The sequence below is a fragment of the Myotis brandtii genome, unplaced genomic scaffold, assembly GCF_000412655.1.
Source record: "Myotis brandtii unplaced genomic scaffold, ASM41265v1 scaffold30, whole genome shotgun sequence".
Classification (NCBI taxonomy): Eukaryota; Metazoa; Chordata; class Mammalia; order Chiroptera; family Vespertilionidae; genus Myotis; species Myotis brandtii.
The window spans coordinates 3,020,522-3,040,879 of NW_005361458.1; the positions used below are offsets into that span (position 1 = coordinate 3,020,522).

The window sequence follows — 20,358 nt, forward strand, 5'->3', positions numbered from 1 at the left end:
TCCGGATCCCCCGCATCGCCCCTCACGAGACATGACTCGCGATTTCAAACCCGGAGACCTCATCTTCGCCAAGATGAAAGGTTACCCTCATTGGCCGGCTCGTGTAAGTGGTTTTCAGGCTTCGCGTTTAGCGGTGCTGCCTTAAAAAAAATTTTTTTTTCTCGTGTTCTTTCTCCCTCTGGCTTGCCTGTAAGTCTCATTTGTCAGCTTACATTTTATTTTATTTATTTATTTATTATTATTTTTTTTCCCCGTAGTCTCCCAGGTAATTGTAAAAATCCAGGTGTATCTACGTACTTAACTTATTCCACTATTTCCTTCATGTTTCTGGCAGACTTGGGCAGGTTTTCTTAATAGGAAAGATTTAAATGTGATGCCCGTTAATGTTTCATTGTAGGTGAAAATAATCAAGTATGTATAGGCTTTTTGTTTAAAAATTAAGGAAACTGACAATTTCTCGATTTTGAGTAAAATGCATAAAAGCAATGAAATTAGGTAAACTTTTGGGTGTCGGAGAGATAGGTGGTTGAATTGGAGATGCAGGTATTCTTCGTGTTTTGTCGTGTCGTGGATGAGGCCTGCTGGGTCTGCTTGTTTAACGGAGGGATGGGACTGGAGAGTCATGGGCATTGCACAGGAAGTGAGCACCAGGGAAAGTAGGAAATCCAGTTTCACGTTTTTATTCATGAAGTTAGCCTCTGACCTTAAAGAAGTGGTTTTTCTCTTTGATTGTTTCATGGGGCAAGAGGAGGCGTTGACCCAGACCCCTGGGTGCACATCTAGTGGTCGGGAGGTGAAGGACCAGGACGGGGGGCGGGGTGTGTGTGTGTGTGTGTGTGTGTGTGTGACATTTAGGAATTGAGATTGTCTAAATAGTCATTTTCAGAAAAAGCGGTATTTTTGTTAGTTTATGGTTGGACTCAGGTTCTAAGGTAATGATGGAACCTAGAAAATGCTGAGAGGCCTATTAGGTTGGTTAGTAAGGTCAAAAATTCTTAAATATAAATGTGATAGTGTGAGGTTGTAATTGCCACTAATTCACTCTTCTTTGAGGATTGTTGTTTCTTAAAGACAATTAAAATTATGGCAGCTGGAGGAAACATACCTGTTGGTTACAGAGAATCATGGAGTTATTGAGGGCGATGCAAATATAAAATAATTTCTTGATTTTTCCCATCTAGTTCTTTAAGACTCAGGTTGACAATTTCTTTCCCCAATCTGGAAAAATCTCCCTCCCGCCCCCACACTCAGTCTATGAAGGCTACCTTTTCAGGGGAATCTTACTTGAACAATCTTTAATCATAATTCTTGTCTGTATATTTGACACTCTTTCCTTTCTGATCATCTCTTACATGCACATCTTCCAAATAGATTGAAAGCTTCTTAAGGGCAATAGATGTAAACTGAACTTTATATCCCCACAGTACTTACTGCATACTAATGCACTTAAAAAACACTTTATTTCATGTTTAAATAGAGCGCAGGGAAACTTGGCAGGTTTAAGACCCCTCTGAGATACTTTTCTTATGGTTTTAGCATCCTTATTTATTTATTTTGAGGTGTTATCTAAGGTAATGGGATACATTTATTTTCAGATTTCCATGCCATAATAGAGTTAAAAGCCAAATGAAAATGTTTTAAAAATTATTTACTCTTCCAAATCGTTCTCCCCACATGCTTCAGTATGTTAGGTGAGTAAGGTTACTGCTGATAAAAGCAAAATAAACTAGCCTTAGGAGGGCCAGAGTATTCTCCTTTATTTAGTAAGTTCTATATTTAACAAGTTCATTTGTATTTCCTTTTCTCCTTTTTTTTCTTAGAAGTGAATGAATTTTGATTATGTCCAAGAATTATATTCCTTTTTCTGTCTTCTTTCCAGTCTTACAAATTAGAAGTCTTTGCTTTAGAGCATCGGTTCTCAACCTGTGGGTCGCTACCCCTTTGGGGGTCAAACGACCCTTTCCCAGGGGTTGCCTAAGACCATCAGAAAACACATATAATTGCATATTGTTTTTGTGATTAATCACTATGCTTTAATTATGTTCAATTTGTAACAATGAAATTTGGGGTCTCCACAACATGAGGAACTATATTAAAGGTTCGCAGCATTAGGAAGGTGAGAACCACTGCTTTAGAGTTTAGAATATGTATTTAAGGTCTCAGCAGTGACAGTGACAACCATCTGTTCCTATTTTGATCTTAACATTTCCTGTTTACATATCCCAAATTTTATTAATTTTTATGTCTTTCCCATTCTTTTAATCCTGTACCAGTATTAATCATCTTTAAAATCAACTTTTTAAAAAAAATATTTTTATTGATTTCAGGGAGGGAGAGAGAGCGAGAGAGAGAGAGAGAGAGAAACATCAGTGATGAGAATCATTTATCGATTACATCTTGCACACCCCACACTGGTGATCGAGCCCACAACCTGGGCATGTGCCTTTACTGGAATTGAACCTGGGACCCTTCACTTTGCAGGCTGACACTCTATCCACTGAGTCAAACTGGCCTGGGCTAAAGTCAACTTTTTTTTTTTTTTTTAAATATATTTTATTGATTTTTTTTACAGAGAGGAAGGGAGAGGGATAGAGAGTTAGAAACATCGATGAGAGAGAAGCATTGATTCAGCTGCCTCCTGCACACTTCCCACTGGGGATGTGCCCGCAACCAAGGTACATGCCCTTGACCGGAATCGAACCTGGGACCCTTGAGTCTGCAGGCCGATGCTCTATCCACTGAGCAAAACCGGTTAGGGCTAAAGTCAACTTTTAAAAATTGCCTAACATTTATTAAACTCTGTAGGTACTAGACATTTTTTTTACAGACTTTTAAAGCTGTTTGCTAGCTGAAACAAGCAAATCAACTGGTTTGACAAATATCTGTTATCTTAAGGCCTCTAAGGATTTACACAATTCTTGGGGCTTTCTGATAAAGTTGAAATGACAGGTAAAATAGTTATTGATCAGATAGATGAGACAAGCCCCTAAAAGTGTTGGGTGATAATGATTCTATTGATGCCTGAAACCTTCAGACTGCCAGTCAAATCATCCCAATTGTCTTTTCTTCAACATGGTAATAATGCATGCAGAGCATAGTAGGTCCTTTGATGGTCTGCTCTCTTCTTAACAAAGTGAATTGATTTTTAAATTAAAGTGTCTTTGAAATTAGGGGGGGGGGGGATGTTATTAAATTTAAATTAATAATGAAATAAAATAGAAATTTTTAAAAATTCTGGCTAGATACTACTGCCTGATGGCTTTAGCTCTGAGATCTGCTTTCCTTTATTAATAAGCGATAGTACCATAGATATGTTAGAGATAACAGCACCTGATGCTTTCTTTCTTAATTAGTTAGGATTGAAAGAGAAAAAAGAACAAGTAACTTCCTGTGATTCAGCCATGTAGGTATAAGACCTTTTCAGAATATGTTTCAGACTTTGAGAAACACTACAATAAGCTTTTGTTACCGTCTATTTTACATTACTTCAATATTTGTATAGCCTTCCTGTAAAAATATAATTTAGGAATTTTGAACAAGTTTATGCTCCACTATCTAAAATGCTTAGGGTCAGATATGTTTAAAAATTCAGAATTTGGGGATTTTAGAAAGGTAATGATGGTACCTATATACCATATATTTTGTTCCTGATTAGGGTCTCTGGTGGCACATGATAATCTAGCACAATATTTCTTCAGAGGAGCATCTGTAGAAACACTAGGTGGACAAAAAGAAATGATGGACTAGCTTCCCTATCAGATAAGGTTTTACCACCGAATGAAGTTTTAGAAATATCTTGGTTTTTAGAGCTTCTTGGGTTTCAAAACTAGGGATAAGGGATTATGGACCAGTAGAACTGGTTCACATTATATCAGATCTGTTTTGATGTTTTGTTTCCAGTTTATTCTGTTGTGTTGAAGCATGTATGATTTAAAATATTTTAATTTTTCTGCTCTTTCTTTTAGGTAGATGAAGTTCCTGATGGAGCTGTAAAACCACCAACAAACAAACTACCCATTTTTTTCTTTGGTACTCACGAGACGTAAGTCCTTTTAGCTCTAAAGGCAAATCAAACTTAATTTAGCAGGGTCATTGGACATAAAATGAAAAGCAAGTAGTGATTAATCTAAAGGGAAAATAGTAAAGGAATAGAAAATTTAAAATCATCTTTGAACTTTGGAAAAAGTCTTCAAGTGTCCTTTTTAAAATTTATTTTTAGGGTAGAAAAATTAGACACTGTAGGTTTTAACTTTTATTGGAAGAAATGTTTCCTTAATCATAAAAGAAAGCTATATATGGATCTCAGCAACTAGAAGAACGACTGATGGATGAAAGTATGTAAGTGAAGATTTACACTTTGCATATTAGCTCTTTATTATATAGGATATTTGTAAGGCCATTAAATTAAAGGTATGCAGGATATTATTTTCCAAAATTAATGAGATAGCCCTTATGATTAATACTGGTATAGGATTAAAATAAGCATTTAGCATTCATATTTAGTATAAGTGCTTTTTAAAAAAAAATACGTTCTTACTGATTTTTACAGAGAGGAAAGGAGAGGGATAGAAACACTGATGAGAGAGAAACATCAATCAGCTGCCTCCTGCACACCCCCTTCTGGGGATCAAGCCTGCAACCCAGACATGTGCCCTGACTTGTAATGGAACCACTGTTGGTTCCTGGGTCAAGGCACAACCACTGAGCAACACCAGCTGGGCTAGTATAAGTGCTTTTTAGAAAGACAATCTGGCTTTGTTATATTAGCCATACAAACAGTATACAGTGGGAAAGGTGAGAAGAAGAGATCTAGATAGTTCTCTCTGTGTGTATTTACATGGTCCTGAGAAACACTGTGACTGTTCTGTTGCCTCTGGTGCATAAGTGGGCAGAGAACCTGATTTGCTGAAACAAATTAATTTCTAAAATTACAACTGAATATTGGACTGTTACTTCTAGGTACATTAGATTACTCTAAGGGTTATCTCATTAATTTTGGAAAATAATATCCTGTATACCTTTAATTTAATGGCCTAACAAATATCCTATATAATAAAGAGCTAATATGCAAATGGTTGTCATGCCCTCGCCTCGGGCCCTCGCTCTGGGGCCGGCGGAGCTGAGGCCAGGCCCTCCGCCCTACGGGGCTTGACGGGGGTGGGGCCAGCCGGGTCTGGGTCTCGCGTGATTTTGAGGTGGGCGCAGGTGGGCAGAGACTTGACTCTGGGTCCCTTGGTGTGCCCCAGACTCTGACAGGAGGGAGATTTTCATATACATTTTACTAATTTTCTTTCATCTCCAACACTTCTATTATAGAGAAAGGGCAAATAGCAATATTAAAATATTTCCTCTAATTCCCTTTTAATGTGCACGAATTTTGTGCACCAGGCCACTAGTTATATATGATCTCATTGATTTTGGACCTGAAGTTTAGAATTTGCCATAATTTTGGTAACATATACTTGTTTACTTGGGAGAAGGAGAAACAAAAGTATTGATATTCTAATTAGAATTATGTATTCCTAAGAGTCTACAATGGCAACATTTGCTTTAATGTTGCTTAGCTACTATATGAACTTTTCTATAATTTCTTTTTACAACTTTATTGAGATGTAATTTGTGTCATAAATTTTACTTGTTTAAAGAGTATAAATCAGTGGATTTTAGTATACTTACTTCCATAACTATTAGTGTTCATTCTCCATTCCCTCCCCAACCCTAGACAACCACTATTTTACTGTCTGTTTAGATTTGCCAAATCTGGACGTTTCATATTCATGGTGTCATACAATGCCACATAATTATTTTCTTTAAAATACAGTTTGGACAAAGACAGTAGTGTGGTAAAGGCCTGGGCAGGGAATGCCTAGAAGAGGTCAATGGGGGGGAAAAAAAGAGGACATATGTAATATTTTCAACGATAAGGATTTAAAATATGTGTGTGTGTGTGTGTGTGTGTGTGTGTATGTATGTATGTATGTATAAAGGGTGTCCCAAAATTCACGCAATATTTGAATTTTGCGTGAGCATTAACAACAACAAAAAATAAAAGCCTAATTTTACTTGGTTTATTGAATCAGATTCTAATATCTGTTGCCCTTTGATTTCAATCCCTTCAATTTGATAAGCATTACCAAGTACCAATTATGGCCCAGGAGCAGGGACAATGAAGACCAATGAAGACCACGGCTTTGCGTTTGTGCCAGCAAAGCTGTGGAGGCCATTTACCCGATGTGCTATTCCATACATAAACCCTATACTGTATACTTCTTCATGAATCAAAAAATTTACATTTTTTAATTATAAACCTGTGTTTTCTATCAAAATTACTTCTTGCGTGAATTTTGGGACACCTATTTATTTATTTATTTATTTATTTAGTTTTGAGTATAGAATTTGATTGGCCTTCAACATAATTATTTTGAGTTGAGTTTAGGTATATCCTATATATAAATACTTAATTTTGTAAGAAATGATGAATTTCTGATTCCATGGGATAGTATACCATTTAAAAACTGTTCCACAAATGTATTAGGGGAAAGTATCTTCTTTTTTTTTTAAAACCCGGGCATGTGCCCTGACTGGGAATTGAGCTATGATCTCCTGGTTCATAGGTCAATGTTCAACCTTCTGAGCCACACTGGCAGGAAAGGTATCTTTTAATGAAATATTTGCATACTGTTTATTAGAACAGGGTTTTTAAAGTGTGGTACCAGGTCAAGCTGCACCAACATCACATGGGAACTTTAGTTGACATGCAAATTCTTGGGCCCCACCTTTACCTACTGAATCAGAAACTGAGGTGTGGGGCCCAGCAGTCTGTCTAACAAGACTTCTAGATGATTTTTTAAAAAATATGTTTTTATTGGTTTCAGAGAGAGGAAGGGAGAGGGAGAGAGGGATAGAAACAGGATGAGAGTGAATCACTGATCGGCTGTCTCCTGCACACCCCTACTGGGGATCAAGCCTACAACCTGGGTGTGACCTGGAATGGAACCAGGGACCTCCTGGTGCATGGATGGATGCTCAACCACTGAGCAACACTGGCTGGGCCCTTCTAGATGATTTTGATGTATGTGAAGTTTGGAAATACTATTAGAATAATGGGAATAGACATTTTGTAGAATTTTTTAGTTTTACAACTTTATTTATTTATTTTTTTTAAAATATATTTTATTGATTTTTTACAGAGAGGAAGGGAGAGAGATAGAGAGTCAGAAACATCGATGAGAGAGAAACATCGACCAGCCGCCTCCTGCACATCTCCTACTGGGGATGTGCCCGCAACCCAGGTACATGCCCTTGACCGGAATCGAACCCGGGACCTTTCAGTCCGCAGGCCGACGCTCTATCCACTGAGCCAAACCGGTTTCGGCAGTTTTACAACTTTAGAATTCTTTAATTTTTCTGAGATGGAACAGATTTTATAGTTTTATATATATCGTTATAGTTTCATAGAACACGTAGTTCATTCTTATGTTAAATTTAAATGAAAAGTGATCATACCTTTACCAACATTTAAAAATGAAAATTTTTACATTGTATCTGTAAACTTTAAATCAAACTACACGAAACAACTACTAAACATTTTTTTTTTTAATTTTATCGATTTTTTATAGAGAGGAAGGGAGAAGGATAGAGAGTTAGAAACATCGATGAGAGAGAAACATCGATCAGCTGCCCCCTGCACACCTCCTACTGGGGATGTGCCTACAACCAAGGTACATGCCCTTGACTGGAATTGAACCTGGGACCTTTCAGTCCGCAGGCCGACGCTCTATCCACTGAGCCAAACCGGTTAGGGCTACTAAACTTTAATAAGCATAGTTTGGTTAATGTAGACCAGGGGTGGGGACTATCTGGCCTTCAGTATCATTTGGTTTGGCCCTACTAAGGCAGTTGTAGGCGGGACTCAAAATTCAGTATATCTGGGACATTTTTCATAGCCACATAATTTTTAAGTTGATAATTTTGTATGACTCTTGGCAGAAATAAGGTTCCCCACCCTTGATGTAGACAATGAATTACTAATATTTAAGAAATTTGAATATGTTTGAGGAATTGCAATGTAATTTTAAAATTAAGCTAATGATAATACATTTCATTTCAAAATGCACTGGTAATGTTTTGTGCCTTAGTGTTCTTATAAGTATACTGTTTATCTTTGGAAAGGCCATGCTGCTGTATCTGTCAGTTTGGTGACTTTTTGTACCTCAGGTTAGATTTTAGAAACTAGATCTCTGGTGATTTGCCTACCCCCCATCTCAAAAAGTTGGGAGGGTGGTTATTTGAACCTTTCAATTTGGATTTTGCATAAACAGGAGTTTATTCTAATGGCCTGGGAAAGGAGGAACATAGAAGATAAAATGGCAATTTAGTAAAACTGTGTTTATTCATAACTTTTATATATATCCTCATTGTTTTATAGAATACATAGTTCATTCTTACATTAAATTTAGATGACGAATGATCATACCTCTCTAACATTTAACAATGAGGCTTTTTACATTGTATAAATTAAGATGCTTTTATTATGAATTTAGAGCAGAATCATTTTATAACTTTTTTGTGAAAATGTCTGAATTTTCTTAGTGTTTTATGACATTTACAGTAAATTCATCCAATAATCAAGTTTTGAATATTAGACAACAATAAGTGTATACCAACTCTGACCATATACTAAATATCTTAAAACTAACAACTTTAAAACCGATTCTTAGTAAATGAGACTGACATGGACCCAATGCTTTTCTGGAGCCAAAAGTCTTGGTGTTTTCCTTGATTACATATTATAGTTTTTCCCCTTCCCACGTATAGTCAGCAGGTCTTGTTCTTTTCCTTTAAAGTGCGTCCTGATCTGCCCACTCTTCTCCATATCCTCTGCTACAACTCAAGTCTGTGCCACAAATTACTCTTGTAAATAGTTTCCTAACCCTACCTTGGTCTCAGTTTCTACTCTTCATGTATAGTCCAAGTGATCTTTACTAGGTACATCCCTGTCGGAGCATGTCATTTTCCTGTCTATAAACCTTCAATGGTTCCCTTACAAATGTTATCAACCAATAAAACCTGCAAATTTTGTCTACAAATGCAGTTTATGAAACCCTATATGAATTATTACCTATGCTTATTACCTCTCCAACCTCATCACATGTTTTTCACTGTTACATAAATATACTTTATTTTGTCTCAGGTCCTTCCTTTTTTTTAAAATATATATTTTATTGATTTTTTACAGAAGGGAGAGGGATAGAGAGTTAGAAACATCGATGAGAGAGAAACATCGATCAGCTGCCTCCTGCACACCCCCACTGGGGATGTGCCCACAACCAAGGCACATGCCCTTTACCAGAATCGAACCCGGACCTCTCAGTATGAGCCAAACTGGTCAGGGCATCTCAGGTCCTTCTTGCTTGTTTTCCCTTTGTTGGAAAATGCCTTCAGATTTTTAAAGTCTGGATCTTAGCTCAAATCTTCCTTTTTATGCTTATTTTCTTTATTGCAATGATGATCGAATTTTTTTCTTTTTGCTTCACCCACAAGTGAAGAGCATGGAGAGTACGGAACATATTTTTATTGTTTGTCATCATTTAAGTACCTGGAGCATAGTAGTTAAATAAATATTTGGTGATAGATTGCAAGCTCTATGTCCTAGATAAAATCACTTGTTGATTATGAATTTGCTATCCATTAACTAACATTTGTATAGTGTTTAAGCCAATTAGATCTTTAAATCTTGACTGCCATTTAACCTGCTATATAATATATGACCTTGGGCAGATTACTTAACCTTGTGTCCTTTTATCATTTGTAAAATGGGGACAATTTTGGGGTGCAAATAGGATATTACATGGAAAATTATTGGAACACCCTGGCTGGTTTGGTTCAGTGGTTAGAGTGTCAGCCTGTAGAGTGAAGGGTTCATTTCCCAGTCAAGGCCTCATAACTGGGTTGCAGGTTTGATCCCAGCCCTGGTCAGGGGCGGGAGGCAACCAATCCATGATGTCTGTCTCTCTCCCCCACCCTCTTCTTCTTGTTCTTCTCCCCCTTTCTTTCACTCTCTTAAAAATCCATGGAAAAAATATCCTCAGGTGGTGATTAAAAAATAATGATAAATAAAAAATGCTTGGAATGGTGATTGCATGTATTAAACACTAAATGTCAGCTCTTAATTAAAATAATGTTGCATATTATTTTTCAAAGACTAATACTTGCAGTGTTATTAAATTGTTTCGCCGAAACCGGTTTGGGTCAGTGGATAGAGCGTCGGCTTGTGGACTGAAAGGTCCCAGGTTCGATTCCGGTCAAAGGCATGTACCTGGGTTGTAGGCACATCCCCAGTAGGAGATGTGCAGGAGGCAGCTGGTCGATGTTTCTCTCTCATCGATGTTTCTAGCTCTCTATCTCTCTCCCTTCCTCTCTGTGAAAAATCAATAAAATATATGAAAAAAAAAATTGTTTGACATGCAGTCTGAGTTTTGCTGACTAATTACCACCATTGCTAATTGAGGAAATACTCTCACCTAGGTCTATCTATTTCTCTAAAGTCTAGAAAATTTAAATGAAGATGGTGTTTTTGCTACTTTTATCTTCTTACTGCTCTTTTCTCTCTTTTTTAATACAAATAGGTTGGATGCAGGCTGTTTTAAAACCTGCCTAATCTATAGTTTTAGGAGGGAAAGTGATTATGAGGTAGTGTCCCAGTTTTTCTTATAACCTATCCACGAGAAAGGAATAAAGGAATGAATCACAGAATAGGATTTTATTTTCTTCTTCATTTGTTCTTCTGTACAGCTTCTGTACTCTAGCCAAAGCTGCATGTGTTGGTGTGGGATTTGTATAGTTTTGCGTAAGCCTAATACCAAGTAATGAGGAGAGGAGCTGTTTATTCATCTCTATAACAGCAGGTTCATGGCACATAATAGATGTATATTCAGTTGTCTGTTGAATTATGTTCTATTATAAAAGAATGCATGCTGTTGTAAAATACAAAACCTAGTTATAAAACAGTATGTGTCAGATTTTATGACTTAATTAAAAAGAAACAGCAAGTTAGAATTTAAAAAAATAGAACTTTCTATTTAGTAATATTTAGCAGTTTTGAATTTGATATCTTTAGCTCTGATAAGCTTTCACATGTTTTATACTCGACTTATGGTTTGCCTTAAAGGAAGAGTTCTAGGTGTGGTAACTGAGCTTTTGTGAGGGATATATGTTTAATTGTGGGTATACACATTGTTTACAAAAAAGTGAATTTAGAGAAATAGCTGCTTTTTCTATGTACTTAACGATCTGTAAAAACGAATATACAGAAAAACATTTATGGCCTTTAGAAGTATGCCATGTAACAAAGCACTTGAAGGATTTAAGTTCCTTCAGAATTATAAAATTAGTACTGTAGTTAGTGATTTGTTATTTTCTTAGGATATTTTACATTAGCCTTGGTTTTTATGGGCTTTGACATTGATATTTGAAGTCTGAGTTCTTTTTTATGTATAGGGATATGGCGTCAGTATTAGTAGATGTTTGGAAAACTATAGTGGATAAAGGAAACTCTGAAACCTTTCTAAGGAACATTGTGAAGAGATGAGGCTCTGCTGTTGTGATCCCCTAAGGCAGGGGTCCTCAAACTTTTTAAACAGGGGGCCAGTTCACTGTCCCTCAGACCGTTGGAGGGCCAGACTATAGTTTAAAAAAAAACTATGAACAAATTCCTATGCACACTGCACATATCTTATTTTGAAGTAAAAAAACAAAACGGGAACAAATACAATATTTGTATTTGCATGTGGCCCGCGGGCCGTAGTTTGAGGACCCCTGCCCTAAGGTTTCCTTCAGTTTGGGAATTTGGTGGGTTACTTGGTTTGAATTACTGCATATTTTTTTATTGTTAAAAATTTTTTTCACAACATAAAAGAGTTCTCTACAAAAGAAGCATTTTTAGTCATTTTTTAGCGACAACCCCTAACCCTGTTAATGTTTTGATATGTTTTCTTTGAGATTTGTTTGTCACTTGAGTGTTTTGAGGGATGAATCACCCACAGCCACATAAGGTTGTGCCCTTGGGGACCAGCAATGGCTTTCTAAAAGCTAATCTGGGTCCTATTCACCAAACCTTTGTGATTACATCCCCTCCCTCCCACCCAGGAGTCTGTGTTGTTAAGTGTTTTTTTATTAAAGTGTAATTGACATATATTGCCTAAATTTGAGGTGTGTTAACTTGATACATTTATATATTGCAATATGATTACCACCATCGTGTTAGCTAATACTTCCATCATATCCCATAATTATTATTTATTTTTCGTGGTGAGCACATGGGAGGATTCTTTTTTCATTCACCATGGTTTTTTTGTCTTAAGCTTATCCTTTGACCCAAGAGTTCTTTTTTCCCGCCCAATAGTTTTACTTAGAATTTATTTTGGAGATATGTTCAAAGATTGAGCAATATGTTTATTTAATACAGCTGAATTATTTTATAATAGAAAATTTGATATAGAAAGCCCAATAATAGACAAATTAATTTTGAGATGGCCATTCAGTGAAATAGTATGTAGCTGTTAGGTAATTGTTGATATGAGAAGATGTTTGCTTTAATTTGAGAAACATTTATGGATGAGTTTGTATATTTAATGTATATTTCCATATACATTAACATTTATTTTCATATACATTAAAATTACATATGTGTATATATACAACTAAAATATCTGAAAACAGTGGCCATCTAGTTGATAAAATTATGGATCATTTTTATTTTATTTGCTAGGATGTGGCATTCACTGAAAAATATTTTAACAGCTTTATTGAGATATAATTTATATCCCAACCAATTTAAAGTGCACAATTCAATAGATCTTAGTATATCCAGTTAGTAGTGCAGCCATTTGCTCTTCTAGAACATTTTTAGCACCTAAAAAGAAGCCCTGTACCCATTAGCAGATACTTCCCATTTCTCCTCACTTTTCCCTCCTGCCTTGCCTCCTTTGGACATTTCAAGTAAATGGACCTGTACAACATGTGGTCTTTAATGACTGACTTTTTAATTTCTAATTTTAATTTTTTAAAATATATTTTTATTGATTTCAAATAGGAGGGGAGAGGGGGAACGAGGTAGAAACATCAATGATGAGAGAGAACCATCAATCAGCTGCCTCTTGCACACCCCCAACTGGGGATCAAATCCGCAACCCAGGCATGATCTCTTGACCAGAATCAAACCCAGGACCCTTCAGTCCACAGGCTGAAGCTGTGCTCACTGAGCCAAACTGGCTAGGGCAGTGGTCGGCAAACTCATTAGTCAACAGAGCCAAATATCAACAGTACGATTGAAATTTCTTTTGAGAGCCAAATTTTTTAAACTATATAGGTAGGTACATTGTTATTAACTTAATTAGGGTACTCCTAAGCTGGCCTTTGATAAAAATGTCCAATTTGATTGAGGTTCGTTCGCTGAGGTTGACCCCTTCCAACTCTCCCATCCACACTCGTCTTGTATACTTGTTTCGTCTATCTCCTTTTGTTCATCCTCTCTATATGTCCAAATCATCTCAACATACCTTTCTCAATCCTCGACACTACATCTTCTTTCACCCCACAACGTTCCCTAAAATTAACTTAATAAACTTTAAAGTTTTAAGTCAACTTTGCACTGTACGTGTGCACACGTGGAATTTTGTGGAAGAGCCACACTCAAGGGCCTAAAGAGCCGCATGTGGCTCGCTAGCCGCGGTTTGTGGACCACTGGGCTAGGGCATGACTGGATTTTTTATTTAGCGTGTTTTCAAGGATCATCTATATTATAGCATGTGATAGTACTTCATTTCTTTTCATTGCAAATATTTCATTGTATTGATCTACCATATTCATTCATCAGTTGCTAGATGTCTGGATTGTTTCTTTCGGCTATTATAAATAATACTGCAATAAACATTTGTGTACAAGTTTTTGCGTGGACATGTTTGCGTTCCTATAGGAGTTGAATTCCTAGGTTAAAGGGTAATTTTATGTTTAATCTTTTGAGGAATTATCAGACTTAAAAAATCAGCTGACACCTTCCTACCAGCAGTCTATGAGGGTTCCATTTTTTCCGTATCTTTCCCGAGACTTGTTCTTACCTATCTGTTTTATTAGAGCTATCCATGTGGGTGTGAAGGTAGTACCTCATTGTGGTTTTGATTTACATTTCACTGATAGCTAATGATACGAGAATCTTTTTACAGTGTGAATATTTTTTAGCCTTCTGTATATAACATGAAGGTCTCCGAGGAAGTGGTGCCAACCAAAACATTAAAGATATTTCACATCACTGAAGGTAGTGCCAAGGATAACATGCTGGAGGCTGATCGTACTTAGAAAGGAGTATTACAGTTTGCTAAAGCATAGAAAGTATGCCCACTCCATGTCATAGGTTATGTGATCAGAAGGCAGCAAGTGCTGTTCAAACTATTAACAAATTTTACGATGAAATGAAACAGTTTAAATATCAATGTTTCTAATATTTTAAATTACAATGCACTAAATTAGTATTTTGCTTTTTTTCTTTTTTTCCCCCAATTTCCTTGGACACTCAGTAATAGTGTTGAAAGTTTTGACAATATTTAAAGATTATAAGCATGGCCGGAGTGGCTCAGTGGTTGAGCGTCATACCTATGAACCAGGAGGTCACGGTTCAATTCCCGGTCTGGGCACATGCCTGAGTTGTGGGCTCGATCCCCAGTGTGGGGTGTGCAGGAGGCAGCCAATCCATGATTCTCTCTCATCATGGATGTTTCTATCTCTCTTTCCCTCTCCCTTCCACTCTGAAATCAATAAAAAGTATTTTTTTAAAAAATAAAGATTATGGAACAATTATAATTTTTCCCATTGTTAAGATTGCCTTACAAAGTCATTTTTATGGTCTCATATTGTCATGCAAGCAAAGGACTGCCTTTTTGAGAAAAGAAAAATCCATATAAATTTATCTGGTCAAACCTATAAAATACCAGCAAAAGCTTAATACATACTTGTGTGCATCTACCTTTATAGAATTGACAGACTTCTACAGAACTGACTGACATAATAAGATATAAGGGGTAAATATATCTGTTTGTATACACCACAAAAACAATAGAATCTCTTCATTGGCGGATTCCATATTTCTGAATTCACCTCCTCTGTAAAGTTTGTAATTCCAAATCTATACTTGTGGTGCCTTCGTGGTCATGTCAGTGTGCAAAATGGCAAAAAAGTCTGAGTAATTTGATGCACACATTCCTAGCTGAGGCTAAACAAGACAGTGCTTTTGCCTTTTTGTTTAAGCTCTCATACTATAAACAAGTATACTTTTGCAGTCTACGTAGTGCCATGGTTTTTGCATGTTTGTGCTTTTTGTTGGTCATTTGGTATTTATAATGGCCCCCAAATGTAGTGTTGAAGGGCTGTTAGTATTCCTAAGTGTAAGAAGGCTGTGGTGTGCCTTATGGAGAAAGTATGTGTTATATAATCTCTTGGCTGTGAGATGAATGTTAATGAATTATCAATATTTATTAAATAAGATGTCTTTCAACAAAATCACACATAAAACAGGTTATGTATTTTGGTTTATTGATGAAAATGTGACCAGAGGCCCATAGGAACCTACCTTGTATTTTTCCTGAAGCAGTGGTGCAGTATTTACTAATTCAGTATTTGTGACAACTTTATGACATAGTTACCACAAATACAAGAATTGACTGTTGTGCATGTGTATGAATGAACCAATGAACCACTTAAAACATTTGATTCCCTTATTGAAAAAGTAAAATTCTTAATACTCACTTTTTTATAAAAATTTGTTTGTATAAATATAAAACATAAGTGCATATAGTAATATATTCTGTTGGTGGTGTTTTATGAATTGTGTAATATACCAAATTTAAAATAAACTTTTATTTGGAGTGCATTTAAATGTATTTATTAATGCAGTCATGTCACAGTTTCATTTTTGTGCATTTTTATATTGTACAATATATAACAATTTCCCATTTTAACAATTTTCAAAGTGTACAGTTCCATGCCCTTAAGTGTGTTCTCATTATTGTGCAACTTGCTTATTACTTACTTTTTTCCATCACCATGTATCCCCTTTATGCCATCTTCTACCTCCATTCACTCCCCTCCCCCAACTTGCTTGGTTTTATAAATAGGATTATGGATGTAGGAGCTTAATAAAAGTATTCAGAATTAAATATAATTATTTGTCTACCCCTTTATGTAAGATTTTAATGCATTTTAGATTAAGTTTGATAATTGCATCATATAGCAGTGCTATTTAATAACATATTTTGAGATTGCTTTGCACTCATATTTTTCCCCCCCTCTCCTTTTTTTAGTGCTTTTTTAGGCCCAAAGGATATATTTCCTTACTCAGAAAATAAGGAAAAGTATGGAAAACCAAATAAACGAAAAGGCTTTAATGAAGGTTTATGGGAGATAGATAACAATCCGAAAGTGAAATTTTCAAGTCAACAGGTGCGTTATATTACATGATACTTAGTTTAGTATTATGTATACAGTCTTGGGGAATACTCACTATTGTAGCGGTAGGAAAATACTGATTTAAGAACCATGTCAGTTTCAGATTAAATTGTTCTTATTTGTGAGGTTGAATGTTGACCTTTAATATCTAGATGAACTGATGAAAATATTACCTGTATGGTTAAATAGATCTCAGGAAACTGGGATATATTGTAGTTTAACTCTGTCTGATTGAGAGTTTAACATATCATCATTGAATATAAAGCCATATATACTGTTCTCTTAAATTTAGGTTAATAATTTGAAGGGTGTGTGTTTTCTTACTCATTTTAATTTATCCATAAAAGTGTATTAGAATATGATCCTCAGATGGGTTAAATTAAATATGTGACAGAAGTACTTATAGCACTATGCAAATTATACTTGATGTTTTTGGTGTCTAGAAGATTAGCCTTAAACCTCCTTTTTATTCTGTTTTTCATGTGATCAGAGTTTTTGTTCACTTATATTAGACTTGAGATAGTAAACACTAGGAAAAGTACAAGTAAACCTAAAGAAGGAGATAGCCATAAACAGAAAAATTTTCATATTCTACTTTTAAATCTCTATTTAAAAAATTTTTTCTGGTTCTTTGCATGTGCCATGCTTGTTCTTCGCTTTGAAAGCTTTTCAGGTGCTGTTCTATCTGGAACATTTAAATCATTCATTGATGCTCCAGGGCTTCATTAGATAATCCTAAGTGCTTTTCATTATCATCCAAAACTTATATTTGTTAAAAACTCATCATATCATACCATAATTGCTTCTGTACTTTATTACCATAGACTATTAACTCCATGAACAAAGAAGTTGTATGCCCATTGTTATATGTTGTGGGCAGAATAGGTTTTCACTAAATATTTGTTGCATGACTAAGAATAGATGAGTGATTCCCATCATTATTGCCTTGATTGTGTAAAGAGTCCAAAGAGGTTGAATTCTTTCCTAAAACTAATATTTTATAGCTTCATCTGAATCCTGTGTCCTGTGACTGTACCTTCAAGGTCTTTTTCGTCTTCCAGATTGCCCAGCATGGTCACCCTATCCTCTGTTCCTGTCTACCTACTTAATCTTTAAATAGTTTTCACCATATATACTTGGAATTTCCCATTTCACAGTGAAATTTTTGGTTGGTTGTATGCATGAAATCAAAAATATGAATGATTGTGCTGATATGATGTACTGTGTTCCTGCCCAAACACATTCCCAGTGGTTTATTCTTAGAGTGTGGTGAAAGCAGTGATGCCCAAACTGAAATCAAACAAACAAGCAAAAAAAATTGGCCATCATAATTTATAAAAATTTCTATAGTGCTGTAAGTAATTTGGGGGCATTTTTATATGTTTTGTTGTAACTTTATAATAATTTTGTGTCTTATCAGCATTGCCTTTTCTTACAAAAGAGGAAATGGGTTTACAATTTAAAAGATTTGCCAAAGGGGCCCTAACTGGTTTGGCTCAGTGGATAGAGCGTCAGCCTGCGGACTGAAGGGTCCCAGGTTCGATTCCGGTCAGGGGCATGTACCTTGGTTGTGGGCACATCCCCAGCAGGGGCTGTACAGGAGGCGGCTGATCGATGTTTCTCTCTCATCGATGTTTCTAACTCTCTATCCCTCTCCCTTCCTCTCTGTGAAAAATCAATAAAATATATTTTTTAAAAAAAGATTTGCCAAAGGGAATACAACTAGAAAGGGGCACAGTTTGGATTATAATGCTATCATTTTGTAGATCTGTGCTTACCCTCATCTCCCAATGTGTACTGTGTTGCCTCTGTTCATCTTTTCAGTTGGTATTAATGAAAGTCTAAGCCCCTAGATCACCTGTTTAAGTATCTTGGGGCTACTTTACAATTTTTTAAATTATGTTCTATTGTTTTTTTAAAATATATTTTTATTGATTTTAGAGAGAGATGAATGGAGAGGGAGAGAGAGAGAGAAACATCAATGATGAGAGAGAATTACCACTCGGCTGCCTCCTGCACACCCTCCACTGGTGATTGAGCCCCCAACCTGGGCATGTGCCCTGACTGGGAATCGAATCAGCGACTTCTTGGTGCATGGGTGGATGCTAAACCACTGAGCCACACCAGCTGGGCTACTTTTACAATTAAATGATGATTATTGACTCTCAGTCAGTATCTGTTAAATCCAAATCACTTAAGTTTGGGTCTGCATTTTAAATAAACTGCGTTTGAGTTATAGATCAATCTAAGGCTTTATGTCTTACATAGTTAAGCTTCTCTCTCCGGAATATTTCAGTAATTGAATACACTGTGCTATTCTAAATCAACTTATATTGTATCTTCTTGGGTATTTGTTGGTTAGAATATCGGAATGGTATTTGTGATTGTACTTTCATTTCAGCCTCACTATTTTGTCTTCTGCCCTTGTATATATTCAGTTGCAGGACTTCAATAGCATTTAAAACTTTTAAAATTGTATATATTAAAAGTGCTCTGTGGAACAGAAATTGAGGGTACTTTTCTAACTTTTTTATAAACAGGCTTTTGATTTTTCATTGGTAAAAAAATTTAAATTTGGTAAAAGTTTTATTTTATGAAATTAATACACTCAATTCTTCATAGGCATCAGCTAAACAATCAAATGCATCATCTGATGTTGAAGTGGAAGAAAAAGAAACTAGTGTTTCAAAGGAAGATACTGACCATGAAGAAAAAGCCAGCAATGAGGTATGTTTAATTTCTCTTATATTCTAAATCCATTTTGTTGCAAGGAAGAAATTATAAAATGAGATGATTACTTGATTGTAAAGTAGAAAGTAATCTTTTAAAGTAGTTGGATAATGAATGAGAGAATGTAAGACTTATTTCCTTGTGTAAATATTAAATACCGTTTTGTAAAATAATTTTTGCGTCCTTAATATGAATGGATGTTTTTATTTGAGGTTATTTTGCTGTGCAAAATATGAGATCCACTTATAGAAGAGTGGATTACTATTTGTTAGGAATATTTTTAAAGCAAGGTTTTGTGTAATGGATGTACTGGAAAGGGCATTGAACTGGATTTTTAAAAACCTAAGTTTATTTCAAACTCTGTGAGTAAGGAGACTCATTTAGCCCTTCTAGGCCTCATGAAATGGTTATTAGATGATCTCCAAAATCCCAGCCACCTCTTAAAATTCACAACTTTACTGTAGAAAAAGTGATTTTATAAATTTAAATATATAAACTTCCTGGTATGCTAACAAGTGTGACTTTATTAGATTTGATCTGACAGAGAAAAGAATTTTTACTTTTTGGCAAATATACTGGTTATTACTTTGACCTTACAATGATAATGTTAAGGCTTTTAAGAAAATGATTTTATTGATTTCGGAGAGAAGAAGGGAGAGGGAGAGAAACATCAGTGATGAGAGAAAATCGTTCGAATGCCTCCTGCATGCCCCCTACTGGGAATTGAGTCCGCAACCCGGGCATGTGCGCTGACCCAGAATTAAATTGAACCATGACCTCCTGGGTCAATGCTCAACCACTCATCCACACAGGCTAGGTGATAATGTTAAGACTTAATGTTTATAATTTCAAAGGTTAGAGAAGCAAAACCAATTTCCCTAGTAGTTTTAGTGACGTGTGCTTTTGACTTCCAGTTTAAGAAATTTTCTTTCAGTCTTGGCAAAATTTATTTTATTTCATCTGTAATTTTTTCTAGGATGTGACTAAAGCAATTGACATAACCACTCCAAAAGCTGCCAGAAGAGGAAGAAAGAGAAAGGTAATTTTACTGCTTAAATAATTTTTCAGTTGCACTAAGGAAGAGTAGATATAATGAAACCTTACCATTTAGCTTCAGTTTTGCCTTTTACT

The 20,358-nt window shown here is 35.7% G+C and overlaps 1 protein-coding gene across 2 annotated transcripts in view; it reads left to right on the forward strand.

The window, feature by feature from the left end:
* The first annotated feature begins 6 nt into the window (after nt 1-6).
* The window catches only part of PSIP1 (PC4 and SFRS1 interacting protein 1), a 41,213-nt gene continuing 20,861 nt past the window's right edge, over nt 7-20,358 (forward strand). For both annotated transcript variants that reach the window (XM_005869600.2, XM_005869601.2), the window contains exons 1-5: nt 7-103; nt 3,966-4,042; nt 16,353-16,491; nt 19,120-19,224; nt 20,204-20,266. In XM_005869600.2, coding sequence (XP_005869662.1) covers nt 32-103; nt 3,966-4,042; nt 16,353-16,491; nt 19,120-19,224; nt 20,204-20,266 — 456 coding nt within the window. In that variant the 5' untranslated portion in view covers nt 7-31. The remainder of the gene's footprint in view (nt 104-3,965; nt 4,043-16,352; nt 16,492-19,119; nt 19,225-20,203; nt 20,267-20,358) is intronic.